At 46.2% G+C, this 15,104-nt stretch overlaps 1 protein-coding gene across 2 annotated transcripts in view; it reads right to left on the reverse strand.

Annotated features, from left to right (window-relative positions):
• Positions 1-790: 790 nt before the first annotated feature.
• The window catches only part of runx3 (RUNX family transcription factor 3), a 49,755-nt gene continuing 35,441 nt past the window's right edge, over positions 791-15,104 (reverse strand). Inside the window, exons 6-8 of one of the 2 annotated variants that reach the window (XM_030391769.1) lie at positions 13,323-13,469; positions 7,432-7,506; positions 791-2,792 (exon numbers count right to left, since the gene is read on the reverse strand). In XM_030391769.1, coding sequence (XP_030247629.1) covers positions 2,311-2,792; positions 7,432-7,506; positions 13,323-13,469 — 704 coding nt within the window. In that variant the 3' untranslated portion in view covers positions 791-2,310. The remainder of the gene's footprint in view (positions 2,793-7,431; positions 7,507-13,322; positions 13,470-15,104) is intronic. The other variant, XM_030391770.1, reaches the window with a different exon arrangement.

The raw sequence follows: 15,104 nt of genomic DNA on the forward strand, positions 1-15,104 counted from the left end.
TTTTTGCTTCCTAGTTTTGCATAAAGAATGATACTAGATATCAAGACATGACTCGTTTGCCACACATCTTTCCCATCATTAACATACTGACAGTATTACGGGCAGTTTGTGAAGATCTTTGGTTTTCTTTTGAAGGAACCACACAAATATAAATACACATGTGGTTTCTCTAGCTGCATGATTTTTGCCCATAATAAAGTAAGGTCCTCTACAGTATAAAGGCTTTTCCTCTAAATCAAAGGGAGATAGGAATGAGACATTGTTACTGATACTGAAGTTTAAAAAAGAGGAATAAGGCAGAGAGGCCTTTTATAAACACCTTGCATAACTTATTTTTTTTACCTGAGCTGCAAACGCAAGCCTCCTTGGATCACTGTTCACTTTGAAATTAAATCTCACTTTTATAGCAACTAAATACCGAACTGAATGCTTCGTTCTCGTGGAAGACTTTTCTATTGGATATTAGACACCTGATAGCTGCTGTAAAAGCCTTTGCACAGCTCATACCCAGATCATCTGTGCAGGCGTATGAGTTATTGGCATAGCAATGAGCCCCTGGCACTGCTGATCAGTAAATTAGACCAGCAAGGGATGTTTTTTTTCTTGCATTACTGCCCTTGGTGTTAGTAAGAAGATACCACTCTGACCCCACCTCCTCCCTCTATCCCTTCATCCTCACACTCCTCCTCCTCCAAGGATAGAGGGATCACATGTGTACCTGCAGGGTAAAGGGCCCTCTGGACAGGGGGAATGTGCACACACACCTGTGGTGCAGGAATGTGCGTGTGTGTCTAATCATGAAATCTTTATTTACTTGGTGGAGGGTTTGTTAAAAGGACACTTTCAGTGTGTTCAGCAAATATATGAGAAGGAATATTTCATATTTAGCTCGGCAGAGTTTCAGCTATTTGTAAATACATAACCAAAAAAGAGAAATGAAAGTTCAAACATAGTGCAAAAATCAAGCAAATGGCTTATTTAGCGCAGGAAGGCAATTTGGAAGTCGTTTTTAAAGATTTCGGCTATAGATACACCATCTCACTAACAGAATCTGTTGGGCGTGGTTCATAAGGAATAAAAGTTTTAGTGCATCAAAGCTACATTGGAAGACAAAATAATTACATTAAAGGTTTTGGTTTTTTTTTATAATTTAGTAGCAATATATTACACAAATTCCAAATTTATACTCAACAACAAAATATGGCATATATACTGTATATATATATAAAAAAGGAAAGGTAGAGAGAAATGCTTAAGGATTTTGGGTATATGCGCAACATTTCCTCACAATTTGGCTCAAATAAATATCAAAAGTAAACCGTGTCATCCAGTTCAAAGACACCAGACCAGGACTTTTTTCTTTTCAGAAAAGGGCTAGAAAGAGAAATCAAAGAAAACATGAAGAGTCAACACAAACAGGACTTAAATAATCCTGCAGAAAAAGAAACCAATAATCAGCCCACTGTGTTTGTCTTTTACATTCCTCAGCCATTGTCTCGTTGAAACTGGATACACTGATGACACAGCAAAGACAATTCATTTCTTAAACATGTGAGTCCTGACAGATAAAATGCTTTTCTCTCAGCGATTGTATTGAAACATCCACTGCATGTTTAGCACCGAAGGCTAAATGTGTCCATTTGGATAATAAATTACTGCATGAGTACGGTGAGCACAAGAAACAGCCCTGGATGCAAGTGACGATATTGACACAAAATGGCTTGCAATATCAAAATTTGTACAGATATTAAAGCTTAGAAGGACCGATTGCTACAGCAGTGCAGCCATGCTGTTGGAAGGATGTCGCCCGAGGAGAAAACATCCAGTCCGACTGCTCTTCTCCGCCTACCAAGTGAGTCGGATGAGTCTGTTTGATGAATGTCCACCGTGGTATTTCAGTTCATCAGCTGTACTGATTGATCATACCGCCATCGTCTCTTTGTCTTTGAGTACCTGTTTACACCAGATCCTGATGGGTCACTATGGCTTCTCTGGTTTTACCCTCACGTCTATTTACAGTTTTAGCTCAACATAATCTCAACTTTTATGGCTTTTTAGTCCTTTAACGAGTACATGTTTTAGCACAGTGCAGGAGTTTACTCAAAATGTACGAAATGCTTGGAAGTCTTGAGAAAGTCGGTAAAATGCAGAAAGTCTTTAAAGCGAGTGCCGGAGAAATAAAAGACAAACATGCAGCATTTCTCTTTTTTTTTGGTTTGTTTTTTTTTTCTTTCAGTGTTCATCTTTTTTTTGTTCATCACCCTCTTTACTTTTCCTCCCGCACCCTCCGATTGTCTAGCTGTCTGTCAGTCAGTAAGGCCTCCAGACGGACTCATCCAGGCGGCCCGAGGCGCTCATGGCAGTGGGGGAGTTGCTGTGGCTGCCGTCAGCCTCGACGCCCTCGCTCTGGGTGTTAAGGCCCGGGTTCATCAGGCTGTTGGTCCCTCCTGTGCCCGTGGCCCCCGAGCAGGACAGCAGGCGGGTGGGGGAGCGCTCGCCCCCGGTGTTCCCCGGCGCCACCATGGAGAACTGGTAGGATCCAGAGCCTGTGCCATAATACAGGTAGGAGTTGGACTGGAAGTTCTGGCTTTGGTTGTTTGAGTATGGGGGCGGCAGGTAGGTGTGGTATCTAGAAGAGGCTGACATGCTGAGGCCGCTGATGCCGGTGCTGGAGGTGTTGGCGGAGTAGGGGAAAGCCCCGGGGTAGTGCATACGGGGGTCTGAGAAACGAGGGTCAGTCAGCGGTGACAGAGACGGGAAGGTGGTCCTCTGTTGGAAGAGATCTGTAGTCCCTGTTGGAAGAAATGAAGAAACAAGAGTCAACAAACATTCAGCCATGACTGAAAATGGCTGTTGTGATTATAAAACAAGGAGCTAAGAGACTTCTCCTTTCTTAATGTTTAAAAAAAAAAAAGAAAAAAAGAACGACCCCTAAACTTCCCCAATCCCCCAATTCTGAGCTCAGATTTCTTGCGATATGCCTGTCCGTGGAAATGTTTGCTCGGAGTAATGAACTGAGACATTTTTTTGCCTAATAACAGTCATCAAACACTGACAGCACATCGCCCCACAGCCCCGTGCACAAGACCCAAGTTATGAAAAGGCCCCCTCGACACAGCCCTCCTACCACTCCTTCAAAAGGAGAGCAGCTTACAGTATTCTGTCTTTTTTTTCAGAGCAATGAAAGAGGCATTGTCAGTGCTGAGGGGTGCTTTGTATAAACACCGATGGCTTGCTGCACTGTTATGTAACTTATTATAAGTCACGCTTAGGCGACAGAGGCATACGGGTCACAATCAGAGACAGACAGAGAGGGAAAATTAAAAGAGGGAGAGAGGGACGGAAGCGAAACACAAAAAAGGGAGAGATTGCTGTGTGAGTATCCACTAAACTAATGCATATCACAGTCCAGGAGCTGTCAGAGTTAACTGCTGAGTGTAATCTCAAAGGTAACACAGAGCACTGTGAACCCAGCTGTTAGGACTTCAGTTTCACTGCACACTTTCTAATTTATTCAGCTGACAAAAGGGAAATAAAAATTCACTCAAGCTTTGCCTTGGCAGATTGCTTCTCTGAGATTTGGGGCCACTGCTACTGTCACCAACTTGGTTCTTTAAGTCAAACACCATATTGCCCCTCTCAGGAGTGTTATTGGCTGATCTTGCGTCCTAAGCTTCAGATATGAACCCATTCACATTTCTGCAGTCGTATAGGACTTCTGAACGCTACCCGCTGCCACCTGTTGTGGTATTTACATTTAGGACTTTGTACAGGGACAGTTATGGTTGCATATTTCGGCTGTATTATGTTATTAAGTACGTATTATATCAGTTTTTTGAGTGCATGTTTCTCAGGTTAATCTGTAGTTTTTATGCTTGTCATGAAAAAGTAATTCACACACTCACATCAGAGTTGTCTTGAGCATCATAGTTGCCTGACAAGTCAAGCATGTCAAGTCTTAACTGTTGAGTAATTAAGCACCATGACTGTCAGATATTTTGGATGAAGGTGGCCAACAGCCAGGCCCAAATTCTCTGGAACTGTGAACGCCCTTTACCTGATTGTAATGATGAGGGAGAGTTCCTCATACCTGATGTCAACATACAACACACTCAGTCCACACCTGCTGTGTGTACACACATGCACTTGTGCACTCACACACACACCTCAGTCCATGGTCATTTGTTTGTCCGCATGTGGCTTTCATGGATCCGGTGTGCCCACATGACTGCAAGTGTAAAATGTGGATTTGGATGGCAGAGAAAAGAGGGCTTGTATTTGTGAAGTAGCAAGAGCTTGCACGCCACAGCCCTGAGGGGGGAGAATGCCAAACTTGCGTGCCACGGTCTCGTTGAAATGTCTTTTCCCTATGTCTGGAGAGCTGGGTCCGTTTTCAGCAGCAAAAAAATCTGTTCCCTTGCAATTTCCATGGCCCCTGCTATACTCCTTTTTTTTTTTTCAACAACACATTCTGCAGTTGAATTTCCTCCTCTTTTGAGATGAGGGACTTTGGTGGTGGTGGTGGTGGTGGTGGTAGGGGGGCTGTTTCTTTTTCCAGAGTCTACCAGGCACCGGAGTTGGGCTGCATATCTGATTTCACGCAAGGAAAATCCAAGCTTTCAGCTGCTGTTGATTCGGGTGAAGCGGAGTCGGCCCACTTATTCCTACCGGACTCCCAAAAGGCCTTCCCCCTCTCCCCCTCTCCCCCTCTCCCCCTCTCTCCATCTCTCTCTCTGTCTGTCCCTTCATCTCTCTCTGTCTGGGCTAAATTTAGGCGTCAGGGTGAAGCTGGGGAGGCAGTGTGTGGCGTGGGGACTTGATGGCCCTTGCTGTTGCGCACACCCCGCACATGATCTCCAGTTAATTGGAGTCGGTGGAAACGTGCTGGCTAAACTGTGGTGGGGATCAGCTCCTGTCAGGGGAAACTGGACCGGACACTGATCACAACACCTTAATGGGCTTGTGCAGTATCAGGCTGTTGGCTCTGAGCCAGGAGGAGCCTGCTATCACCTTAAACCCTCTGCAGCACGGTAGCTCCCTCTGGAGGAGGTGCCTGAACAAACTTCTTTGTAATTGAGAAGCAAAGTTTTGCAGTCTGCTTTTTCTCCCTCTTAACCATGTTGCATACCTTTCTGCATCCCCACCCTCCCCCACCCAGTATAAGTACAGACTATGCTGTTGTGGCTGTGGTAACTGTGGTGTATCTTTGGCAGAGAGGGTCTTCCTAACTGAGCCTAGTATTAGCTGCCTGTAACCTCTGCGGCCCAAAACCACACATGATCTCCATTAGGCTCATCTGAAACGTGTTGACTAAATTGCAGGGACAGGAGAGGGGATGGACCCCAGAGGGTGAGCTGGCACGGTCTGCTGTCTGCGATGTTCCCAGTCTATGAAGCGGCTAGCTGGGAATCAGGGCTTTTATAGAGAACATAGTGTTCCAGCCCTCTCTTTCTTCCTCTAGCTTTGAAGCATAGCGCCGCACACTTATTTAATTCTGCAACACCAAGGGTGGAGTCCTCCTCCCTTTCTGCTCAGCTCAAGAAGTCCACTAGTCCACAGTCAAGCGTGTAACCCAGATATGACGGGAGGTTTGCCTCATTTGCATATGGGAGAAACTGATTTTGGTTGTTAACATAAGGGCAAGTTTGAGGCGGTCGCATCTGTGTGTGTGTAATAGTGCTAAGGCATGTGTGTGTATGCGTGTGTGTGTCCGCATGTGGTGGCTGGCGATGGAGGGATGCAAATCCGGGCGCTCACCTGTGAAATGTTTACTCAGGCTTGATGCAAACTGTGACGGCCAGTGCCCAGGGAATGGTGTCTCAGGCAAATAAGTGGAGGGAAGGAAAAGGGAGAGAGAAAACCCCATGCTCGTCACACACCGCACTGCGCAGTGAGACGGTTTCCTAATCTTTCCCTTCATGTTTCATCCCAGAGAAACATCGCTGCGCTGCAACTCCTTGCAAAGAGCTTCTCTTTGACTTCCTGACTGGTTCGGTTGGTTTTCACAGCGTAGGATGCCATCAGGATGACTTTATTATAGATAATAGGTCGATGATGACAAAGCAGTATCATGCCAGGGCAAAAGAATAGGAGACCCAAATGAACACAAATGATCTCCAGGTGTTTTTTTAAGCAGCAAGGCTTCGAGCCGGAGCATCATGTCGGATGCAAATGATAATCACCTCTGCACTGTGGCACCACGGTCAACAGCCCCAAAGCCTCATCCACGTTAGTCACTTTATCATGTGAGCGCAGAGGATTTTGCATGTCCCCAACTTGTGACATGCAATACAAGCAATGGTAAAGGAAGTTTGTGATTACAGAAAACCTGAGATTTTCCTAATGCATCGGCAAAAAGGTGACATGACTAATATGTTTGTTTGTTAAGTAAATCCTTTTCTATGAGAGATGATCACTCCAGTGAGGTGATGTATTTTCTGCTGACCCTAGACCATGTATGCTGTGATTGTTAAGGATTAGGACGTGTGAATTCAAGTGGCATCGCAATTTATTACACTTTGCTACATCGTCTCACTTTTAGGATGTCGTGGCATTTCAAACACATGCTTTTACTGAGCATGACTGTCAACCACATCTTTCACACCGTCCTGACCGTCTTGCAAAAGCAGTAGCATATGCAAATCTGTAATCTTAATGCTCTGCTTCAGGCATTGTGTTATCTGCATTGTAGAAAAAGAGAAAAGTCTTTTAATCTTACCTCTGTGTGTGTGTGTGTGTGTGTGTGTGTGTCTGTGTCTGTGTCTGTGTCTGTTTGTCTGTGTCTGTGTGTGTGTGTGTGTCTGTCGTCATCTCAGGGTGAGTGGATGACTCAGCATGTCTGGTGTGGTGTGGTGGTTTCTGGGTAAGGGGCAAACAGGAGACTGAGAGGGCTGTGAGAGCACAGGCAGCAAAAATCCAAATCGCCCAGAAACGAATGAAAGAAAGAGAGAGTGGGAGGGAAGAAGGCAAGCAGGGTGGTGGCGTCCGAGGAATGTTTGGGGTGTTGTAGGGCCCTACGGGCAAAACGAAGCAGACTCCAAAATTGTCACAACACATGGCACACCCTGTGTTGTGCCCGCCTTTTACCACTTCTCATCTTTAGCATTGTTTGTTTCAATTTCAAAGATAGAATCTACTAATTAAAATGTGTTTTGAGAGCCTTTTTAAGGTGTAGATTTTAAAGGTGTAAACTCTCTGGCAGTCCAAAGTGCCTCAATTATCTCCTCTGAATTTTGTTTGCTCACATTGTAATTAAGGTATTTGCTTACTGGTGACTTCACCCCTGATGCCGATGGTTGATTGGCCTGCGCATTGTTATTATGTCTCAGCCTCCGACAAACACCCTTGACAACAATTTTCTCATTAACACAGATATGCATGTAGATGCATTTTCCCCAAAATATCTTCAAGACAAGCATTTTAGTGTCTCACCTGGCCATGGTCTCAGGTCCTCCTCCACCTTGCATGTCTTCAGAGCCGGGGTGTCCATTTGCTCTTGCCACAGGGCTGTTGTAACACACAATATGAACAATGGGTTAACATGAGAATTATTATAAATAAGTCAGTAGGGGAAATGTGCTTGCGCAGGAATGTAAAATTTTAATGATAAGCAGAGAAATGTGTGGGTCGTATACGTGTACGGGGCAAGAAAGTCAATGCATGAGGGTAGAAAATCTAAAGCATGACCCTGACAACTTTTCATGACAGACTTGTCAAAATTGCCTTGACATATGGCAGTTTGGAGATGTGTCTTCCTGTCACAGGTTGGCCTCTGCTGACAGAGCAGCGAAGACTGGGAAGAGGGAGGGGTGGTTTTCTCACCAGAGTGAGAGCAGGCTTGGAAAAACATGCTTGATGGGTGCTCAGAGATATTTTTGGGTCTTTTCAGGCGAGACTTCGGAGGGCCAGCAAAGACCTGCGAAGTAGCAGGACACTCGCTAGCCTGTCAGGAAGCGAAGGAGGGTCGAGGACCTGCTGGCCCAACGTGTGGGACCCTGCTTCACACTCAACGGCCACACCGCAGGAGGGGTGACACAAACGGGGGTTGTTTGCTCTTGGTCTGAGACGGTGCAGTTGTTACAAGACAACTTGCACGGAGCTCTGTGGACGTGGGCAGCCTCAGCACATAGGTTGTCCAGAAGTCTTGAACTGTGAACGGTGTTACATATTACGAAAAACCTTTTTTTTTTCGACCATTCATAAATATTTTCATCATAAAGACAGCAGCCTGCATATTGTATAATTTTGTTCCTCATGCTGTTCTACTTTTAATGGCAGCAGCAGTCAGACATGTGGTATCACTATGACTCTGCGCTCTGCTGTTGAGATACCGCAATATAGTAAACTCCTCACCTCCTGTAGTGGCAATTAGGACTTAGGCGGATGCCAGAACCAGAGGTAGGAGGGGGATGTGTGGCACCTATAGCCACACTGGGCTCAGCATGTGTAAGATCTGTGCTTCCCCTGGAGCTCCTCCGCTTCCTTTGCAAAGGCCCAAATCAGCACTCAGTCACTGAGAGGTCCTGCACTATGCCTCACAATGGCAAATTCTTACGCATAAATGGCCTTATTCAGAAAGGCTTCCAAGCAGCTGGTGCGATTCGCTCAAGAAAATAAACATTTCCTTCAAATATTTTGATTGGCTTGCAGACAACGTCAATACCAGAGGCACAGATTACCCCTGTTAATAAGAGGACCAACCCCCTGGACGCAGCCGAGGAGTGGGGAAGGCGGGGGCTGCAACGGGAAGAAGTGGCGACTGCGTCACTAATAAAGAGCACTGGGGTGGTGCCAGTGCAGTTTTGGGGAGGACACAAATAAACACATGCGCTGCTTTTGAAGTGCATGTGTAGATGAAAGGGGTTGCTGAGAAGACTTCTGAGCCAAAATGGCATCCATCCTCGTGACTCCGGATCCAGCAACGCCTCTGAGACATGTAATGCGCCTGCCGTAATGAAGCGTGTCATTGAGACACAGTGAATGCCGGTCCTTGTGCTGGCTTCCTGTTTCGCTTAGGCCTTAGGCGTTGCAACGGGGAGAGAATGTGAGAGAGCAAGCAAGTGAGAAAGAAAGACGCCAGCGAGGGAAGGAGAGAGAAAGAGAGCGTGTTAGAGAGGGGAGGAACACGGCCTTGGCTCAGCTATGTGGGACATTTGATATGTCTTTTGAGCCCTCACTTATAACGTGAGCAAAAACAAACACATGGGCTGAAAAATCCTATGTTCTCTTTGAGAGCTCATCGTCCTCCCGCCCTCGCCCTCTCCCCAGACTCAATAGAGACTGTTCATGGCACACATGTAGTTTCTGTAATTGCTGAAATGTAAAACTCAGCCTGACTCTGATGTGAAATTATAACTTACACAAACAGTTGAGTCTGGTAAAAAAGAACTTGCTCTCACTTCTCTTTTTCCTTTTTTTCACCAAGGAGGTGGCTTCAAAAGATTCTCTTTTTTTTTGTTAAAGAACAAAAACATTTTTCAGTTTGAATTATTCATCTCAGGGTCACAAAAAGAGAGTAACCACAAGTGAAGCTTTCAGGCACCATAACAAATAAACTCCGTGGTGGTCATTGACATATTATGTAAATAGAGAAGTGCATAAGTAAAACAGAGCGTCTAAAGGACTGGTCCAAATTCCTGCTCGTTTTGGTTGTATTGGCCTCAGAGGGCCAGCTTCCTGCTTGGGTTTGGCAGAAATCAGCATGAAACCCAACTAGCGTGACGGCTATACTCAAAAGTCCACACCGCAGCTACCTGACGGTGCTAATTTCCTGTCCCGCTCTCGCTTCTAATTGGCTGATCATGTCATTCTGGATGTGTGAATTAGTGTGAGCCTCTCAGCCGCGGCGGTAGCAGAGTGCCGCCTCGAACCTGGGGGGTCGGCAAGCTTGTTTATGTGGAGTAAACAGTGTGGTCACTGTGGACAAGGCGGGAGGGGCATAGCTGTGTCGGGCTCCATCAAACAGGACTTTCTCAAGCTAGGTCCGGTCCAGAGGCCACAGCCTGAACATACTGAACAAGAGGGCCAAAGCACCGCTGCAGCAGACGTCTGCCAGTCAGAAGGAAGTAGCAACATTTGTATCACTAATAATAATCGTTCTTATTTTGAATTGAAAAAATGAAGAGTGTAATATATTATGTCTGCAAGATCCTACTGACATCTTTAATAACATCAACACATGGATCAGACATTCAGACAGACACACACACACACACACACACACACACACACACACACTGTTGGGCCCTCATCAAAGCACTGAGCACTTGACTTGATGGCGGAACGTTATGCTAGTATCTGATATTCATCTTCAGAGAGGAACACACAGGTGTTGGAACAAATAACATGTTAAATGATACCACCTCAAAACTGCCAGGACTTTTTTTTTTTCTTTTCGGATGATTAAATTGCTGCTGAATGTCTTTTTTTTTTCCCCCACCCCCTTTCGCTGTTAAAACACATTTAAGTTAAAAGAGCCGCTTTCGTCTCGGCCGTGTGTCAGAGGCTGTGCCAGGGGCTTGTTCAGTTTTGCCTGCATTTGAAATGGAACACGGTAAAACTGGAATCTGTTCTCTACCTTGCTCTTCGAGGAAAATCTAATTTTCTATGGTCTGTTTGCTTTTCTGATGAGTGGAAGGATGTGTGCGTATCATAAATGTGCTCGAGAGTGACACGTTGTATCGGAGGAAGAGAAAATAAAACTGCCACCCACAGACACATACGGTATTGTATACACATGTACCTCGCTTGAGGTTTTAAAACCAGAATAACAATTAAGAACTTGATTGTCAGAGTGTCAGATTTGCCCGACTGCACTGGTTGAACCACGCATTCTCAACCACACACATGCACACACACACACACACACACACACACACACACACCCTCCCTCCGCCCTAGCTGAGAATCATTCCACATGTCTAGCAGGCTTACCTGTGGCCACAGAAGAACAAAAACAAGCAGCGAATGCAGCGTCTGCCAGCGAGCAGGAGTCCTGTCACTGCATGCACTGTAATGAGCTCTTAATTACCCTGTCTGTCTGGGGCACTAACAGAGAACTTGCAACACAAGCACAGAATTGTGTATGTGTGTGTTTTGTATTCTCAATGTGCCTATGGTGCAATCTGCTGTGTATGTGTGTGTGTGTGTGTGTGTGAGAATGATTTAAGAATCCAGGGTAGCATTGAGCAGATGTCTGGAGACACGTCCTGTTGACAAGAAAACCGAGACAGTATTTCATAGCTCAGACAACAAAATGAAGCAAGGAGGCTTTAGGAGGAGATGACACTGTATTTTCTTATTTGGTCGTCTTCAAGGGGAAAACGCAAGGTTCCAGCCGCCGGGATAATGGAAAACATCTTTTGTAACAGCGAGACGGGAATCCATTTAATTATAACGTGTTGATGGGCGATCTATCACCCGGCAATTCTCAAACAAACAGGCCCCGGGATTTAAAGTATCTGCAAAATACAACAGAGTCTGGCAGGACCGCCAAAAGCAGAGACGTGTGTGCTGTTGATATGTAAACACCTCCCTGTGTCTCTGAACGGGATTTATTACAACAAGTCTATTTTCGTTGGAGCTTTGCTTGTAACGCTGTACTGTTGTTGTCTGTGCATGATTCCCTACACACAACGGGAGCGCGACATACATTTCCAGTCTGCCGCTCAGACACTCCAACAGATAGACGAGGAGGGAGGGAGAAGGGCTCTGTTATTTAATTATTTTACCACTCTTGCCCTGCGGTGTGCCGTCCTGACGCTAATACCACAGATTAAGGTGTGCGGTTTTTACAACCCTTCCCCTCGTCTGCCTCACACACACACACACACACTTTTTAAAGACGGCCTACACTCACTGGCAGCTGCGATGTGAAGCTCAAGGCCTTTAACTGTGTCTGATAGCTCCAACTGCTGTTAATATGTTGTGTCTGCTCCCATTGTATGTACTGTACATGTGTGTGTCGCAACACTGCAGCTCTTTGAAGCCCGACGAGCCTCTGACACTCTTAATTCCCGCCCTAATCCTGCGCAAGGCAGACGGGAGCAGAGCAAAGAGTGGTTCCTCGCCCTCGCCGTCTGGACCAAGTCTATACACCTCTCTCTGCCGAACGGGAGCCCCCGCTCGCACTCGAGTCCGCCCTCAGAAACTTAAAGCTCCCAGTATAAGCTTAGCCGCAGGGGGCTTTTTATTGGCAGACAACCTGCAGAGCTCACGCCAACCTCTAAATCGTCAGAAAGTTATCATCACACTGGCCATATTGTGTTGAAGCTGCACAGCGTTTATTTTCAGCTTGGTGTTTCTAAAATGGCCGACATGTTTTCTCCTGGGTACAGCCTGTGCGAGGGAACAAAATCAGTATCAACAGTAAGTAAGGACATGTGTTCTCCGCAGTCAGCTGTAATATAGGCCCGTACTGGTGACTCAGCGCTGGCTAAGATGAGCACAAGGCCAAACACCAGTGCGTGGCTGATAGAGGTCCAACCAACAAGTTCCAAACAAGCCCTCCTGTACACAGCAGCATGCTGATACAAAGGTAATGAAGTTCATTAGCTCGCATGAGAACCGAGGGAGTGCGCCTGTGTGTGTGTGTGTGTGTGTGTGTGTGTGTGTGTGTGTGTGTGTGTGTGTGTGTGTTTAGTCTGCATGCGTCCAGACATGACACCCTGTTAAAGAGGCTCTGACATATGACAGAGAGCGAACACTCATCCTCACACTGACCATCACCCACGCAGCTGTCCGCATGAAACAACCCCTCCCCTCCATCGCACCACCTCAGTCTGACTCTCAGCCCCCCCCCTCCGGCCCCTGCACATTCGACCAGTCTGAGTGTGACGTGATTGCCAAGGTAGCGGGCGGCTGCTACATTCCTGAGGCTGTAGTGTGCAGAGGCCAGCTTCAGCGCCCAGGCCAAGCTTGGTTGGCAGCGCCCACCACGCCACCTGGCCACAGACTCAACCCTGCACACTGTGGGGCCCGGACCCACCAACGCAGGGCATCCGGGGACAGAGCCGACACGAGCTTCCACTCGGACGGCCAACACATATAAGAGCTCCCAGATCAGTGGAAGAGAAGTCGCAAGCCCCCTGTGGAGGAAACGCACATGAAGTGCTCTTGGCGTAGTTTAATGCCGGGTGGACAGGATGCACTGTGTTGATGTATCGCAGATTTGTATTACAGGTTACTTACCCTTTGGCCTAATAAAACTGAAAAGGATGTTTTATTAAAGGAGTTATTCACTCCAAAGTAATGGCCGTTAATATGATCTGATTTTAGTGCAGTGCTGGTGATTTTGGTTGCCTGTGGTTATCAGTGGTCCTCACCTTGTGTGGTACTGAGGTGGGTTTGGTGGATGGGGCGAGGATTATTGTTCACCGGGCCTATTCGCATACTCCGCTGGTAGCGCTCGATCTCTGACAGCCTGTCGGAGAACTGCATCTTCTGCGGGTCTTCTAATTTCACTCTGTGCCCTGAAACAGTGACAGAAAGAGGACGGGTAAGAGAGGAATCAAGGACTTGCCAGTTTACCACCTACACAACCAGGAAAATGGTACTTGATGTTTCCAGAGTTGTACAAAAATAGCAAAAACAATAACAAGCGTCCTGTTGGAAAACCTTTCCTACTCCCCATTTTTTTTTTTTTTTTTTTTTAATGGAGCTGGGCACACTGACATGCCCTGGCAAAGATCTTCTTTTTGCCTGTTTAACTGTAATAAGTGTAAAATTGACTTGGACTGTGAAGGTCATTGTACTTCACACACACTCACACAGGATGAAATTATATAAGGTGGGGGAAAAAAGAGTCACTGTCACGGTGTTTTTCAGCTTCCAAATACAAAAATATTTTTTGAAAGTTAGCAGACCTTGAAATACATTGGCTAGACACTAAGTGTTACCCAAGCTGCACCTGCTGCCGCGTCATCTGCAGATAAGACTGATAACAGTAGTGGTTGGAAATGATTACTTGAGGAATGCTGTTCTCCCTGAACCGAAAGTCTAAGAAATAAAACTATGACCTGTTAGATTAGAAATTTCTGTGAGCTGATTAAGTTTGTTTTTGCTTTCCCCGCTGTAAAAACGAGAAATAGCGCAGTGAGTAGATCTAACCCCGATCACCGACCCACTCATCAACACCCACCCCCTACCCACATACACACACACACACACACACACACACACACGCTCACAATCAGGTCTGACTAACAGCACTTAGTCAGAAGGAAACACCCAGACAAGGCTACCAGACCGTGTAGTCATCGGTTTTAAACGTAACGGATAAAAAAAGACAGAAAGAGAAAGACAGAAAGAGAACTTTTTTAGATCTGGGTGTGTGTGCGTATGTGTGGCGGGGGGGGGGGGGGGGGGGGGGGGGGGTGAGAATAAACTGAAGTGAAGTGTATCTGCTGCATCTCTTTTATCCGGACCCGGAAAACTAACCAACACACTTAGCGCCCCTATCACTTTGATGTCCCGTTCGGGGAGATGCTAAGAGAAAAAAAGAACCCTCTGATCATGCCTTTTATGTAGACACACACGTGTATAAATACACATGTTCACAAACACACACACACACACACACGCTCTACATGCGAACACACCTTAAATGTCAGACGTGAGTCCGGATGAGGGCTATGTCGCTAATGGGAGGAAGAGATTTTAATGTAACTATCAATGCACCAAAACTGTGTGTGAACCAGCATGTATACATTCTGTGGTTTTCTCCGTGGCATCTCTGCAGAGTAGCCTAATGTGAAGTAATGGCTGGATTTGAATATTTTATCACTATATAAAGGGGGCAAGGCAGACGGACCAATATGGATTTTGCCCGTCCTTTCTCTCCACTGACCCATGGGCAATATATCTTCCCTCGGAGGCTGACCCATGGGTAAAGTTTCCTTTCGTTTACCGCTCTGTCCATTTGTTTGTGCCCGCTGCCTCCCCTCCATCCTCTCTTTACGAACTGTATAGAAATATCTAACATTGACGGGCCCCAACACACACACATGCAGACACACAAAGGCTCAGATTGATGCACAGACATGATGTCTGAACGCAGTTCAGTCTTTGCTGTACTTTTTCTTTTTACTCACACCCGCTGATCAGCA

The sequence above is a fragment of the Sparus aurata genome, chromosome 16, assembly GCF_900880675.1.
Source record: "Sparus aurata chromosome 16, fSpaAur1.1, whole genome shotgun sequence".
Lineage (NCBI taxonomy): Eukaryota > Metazoa > Chordata > Actinopteri > Spariformes > Sparidae > Sparus > Sparus aurata.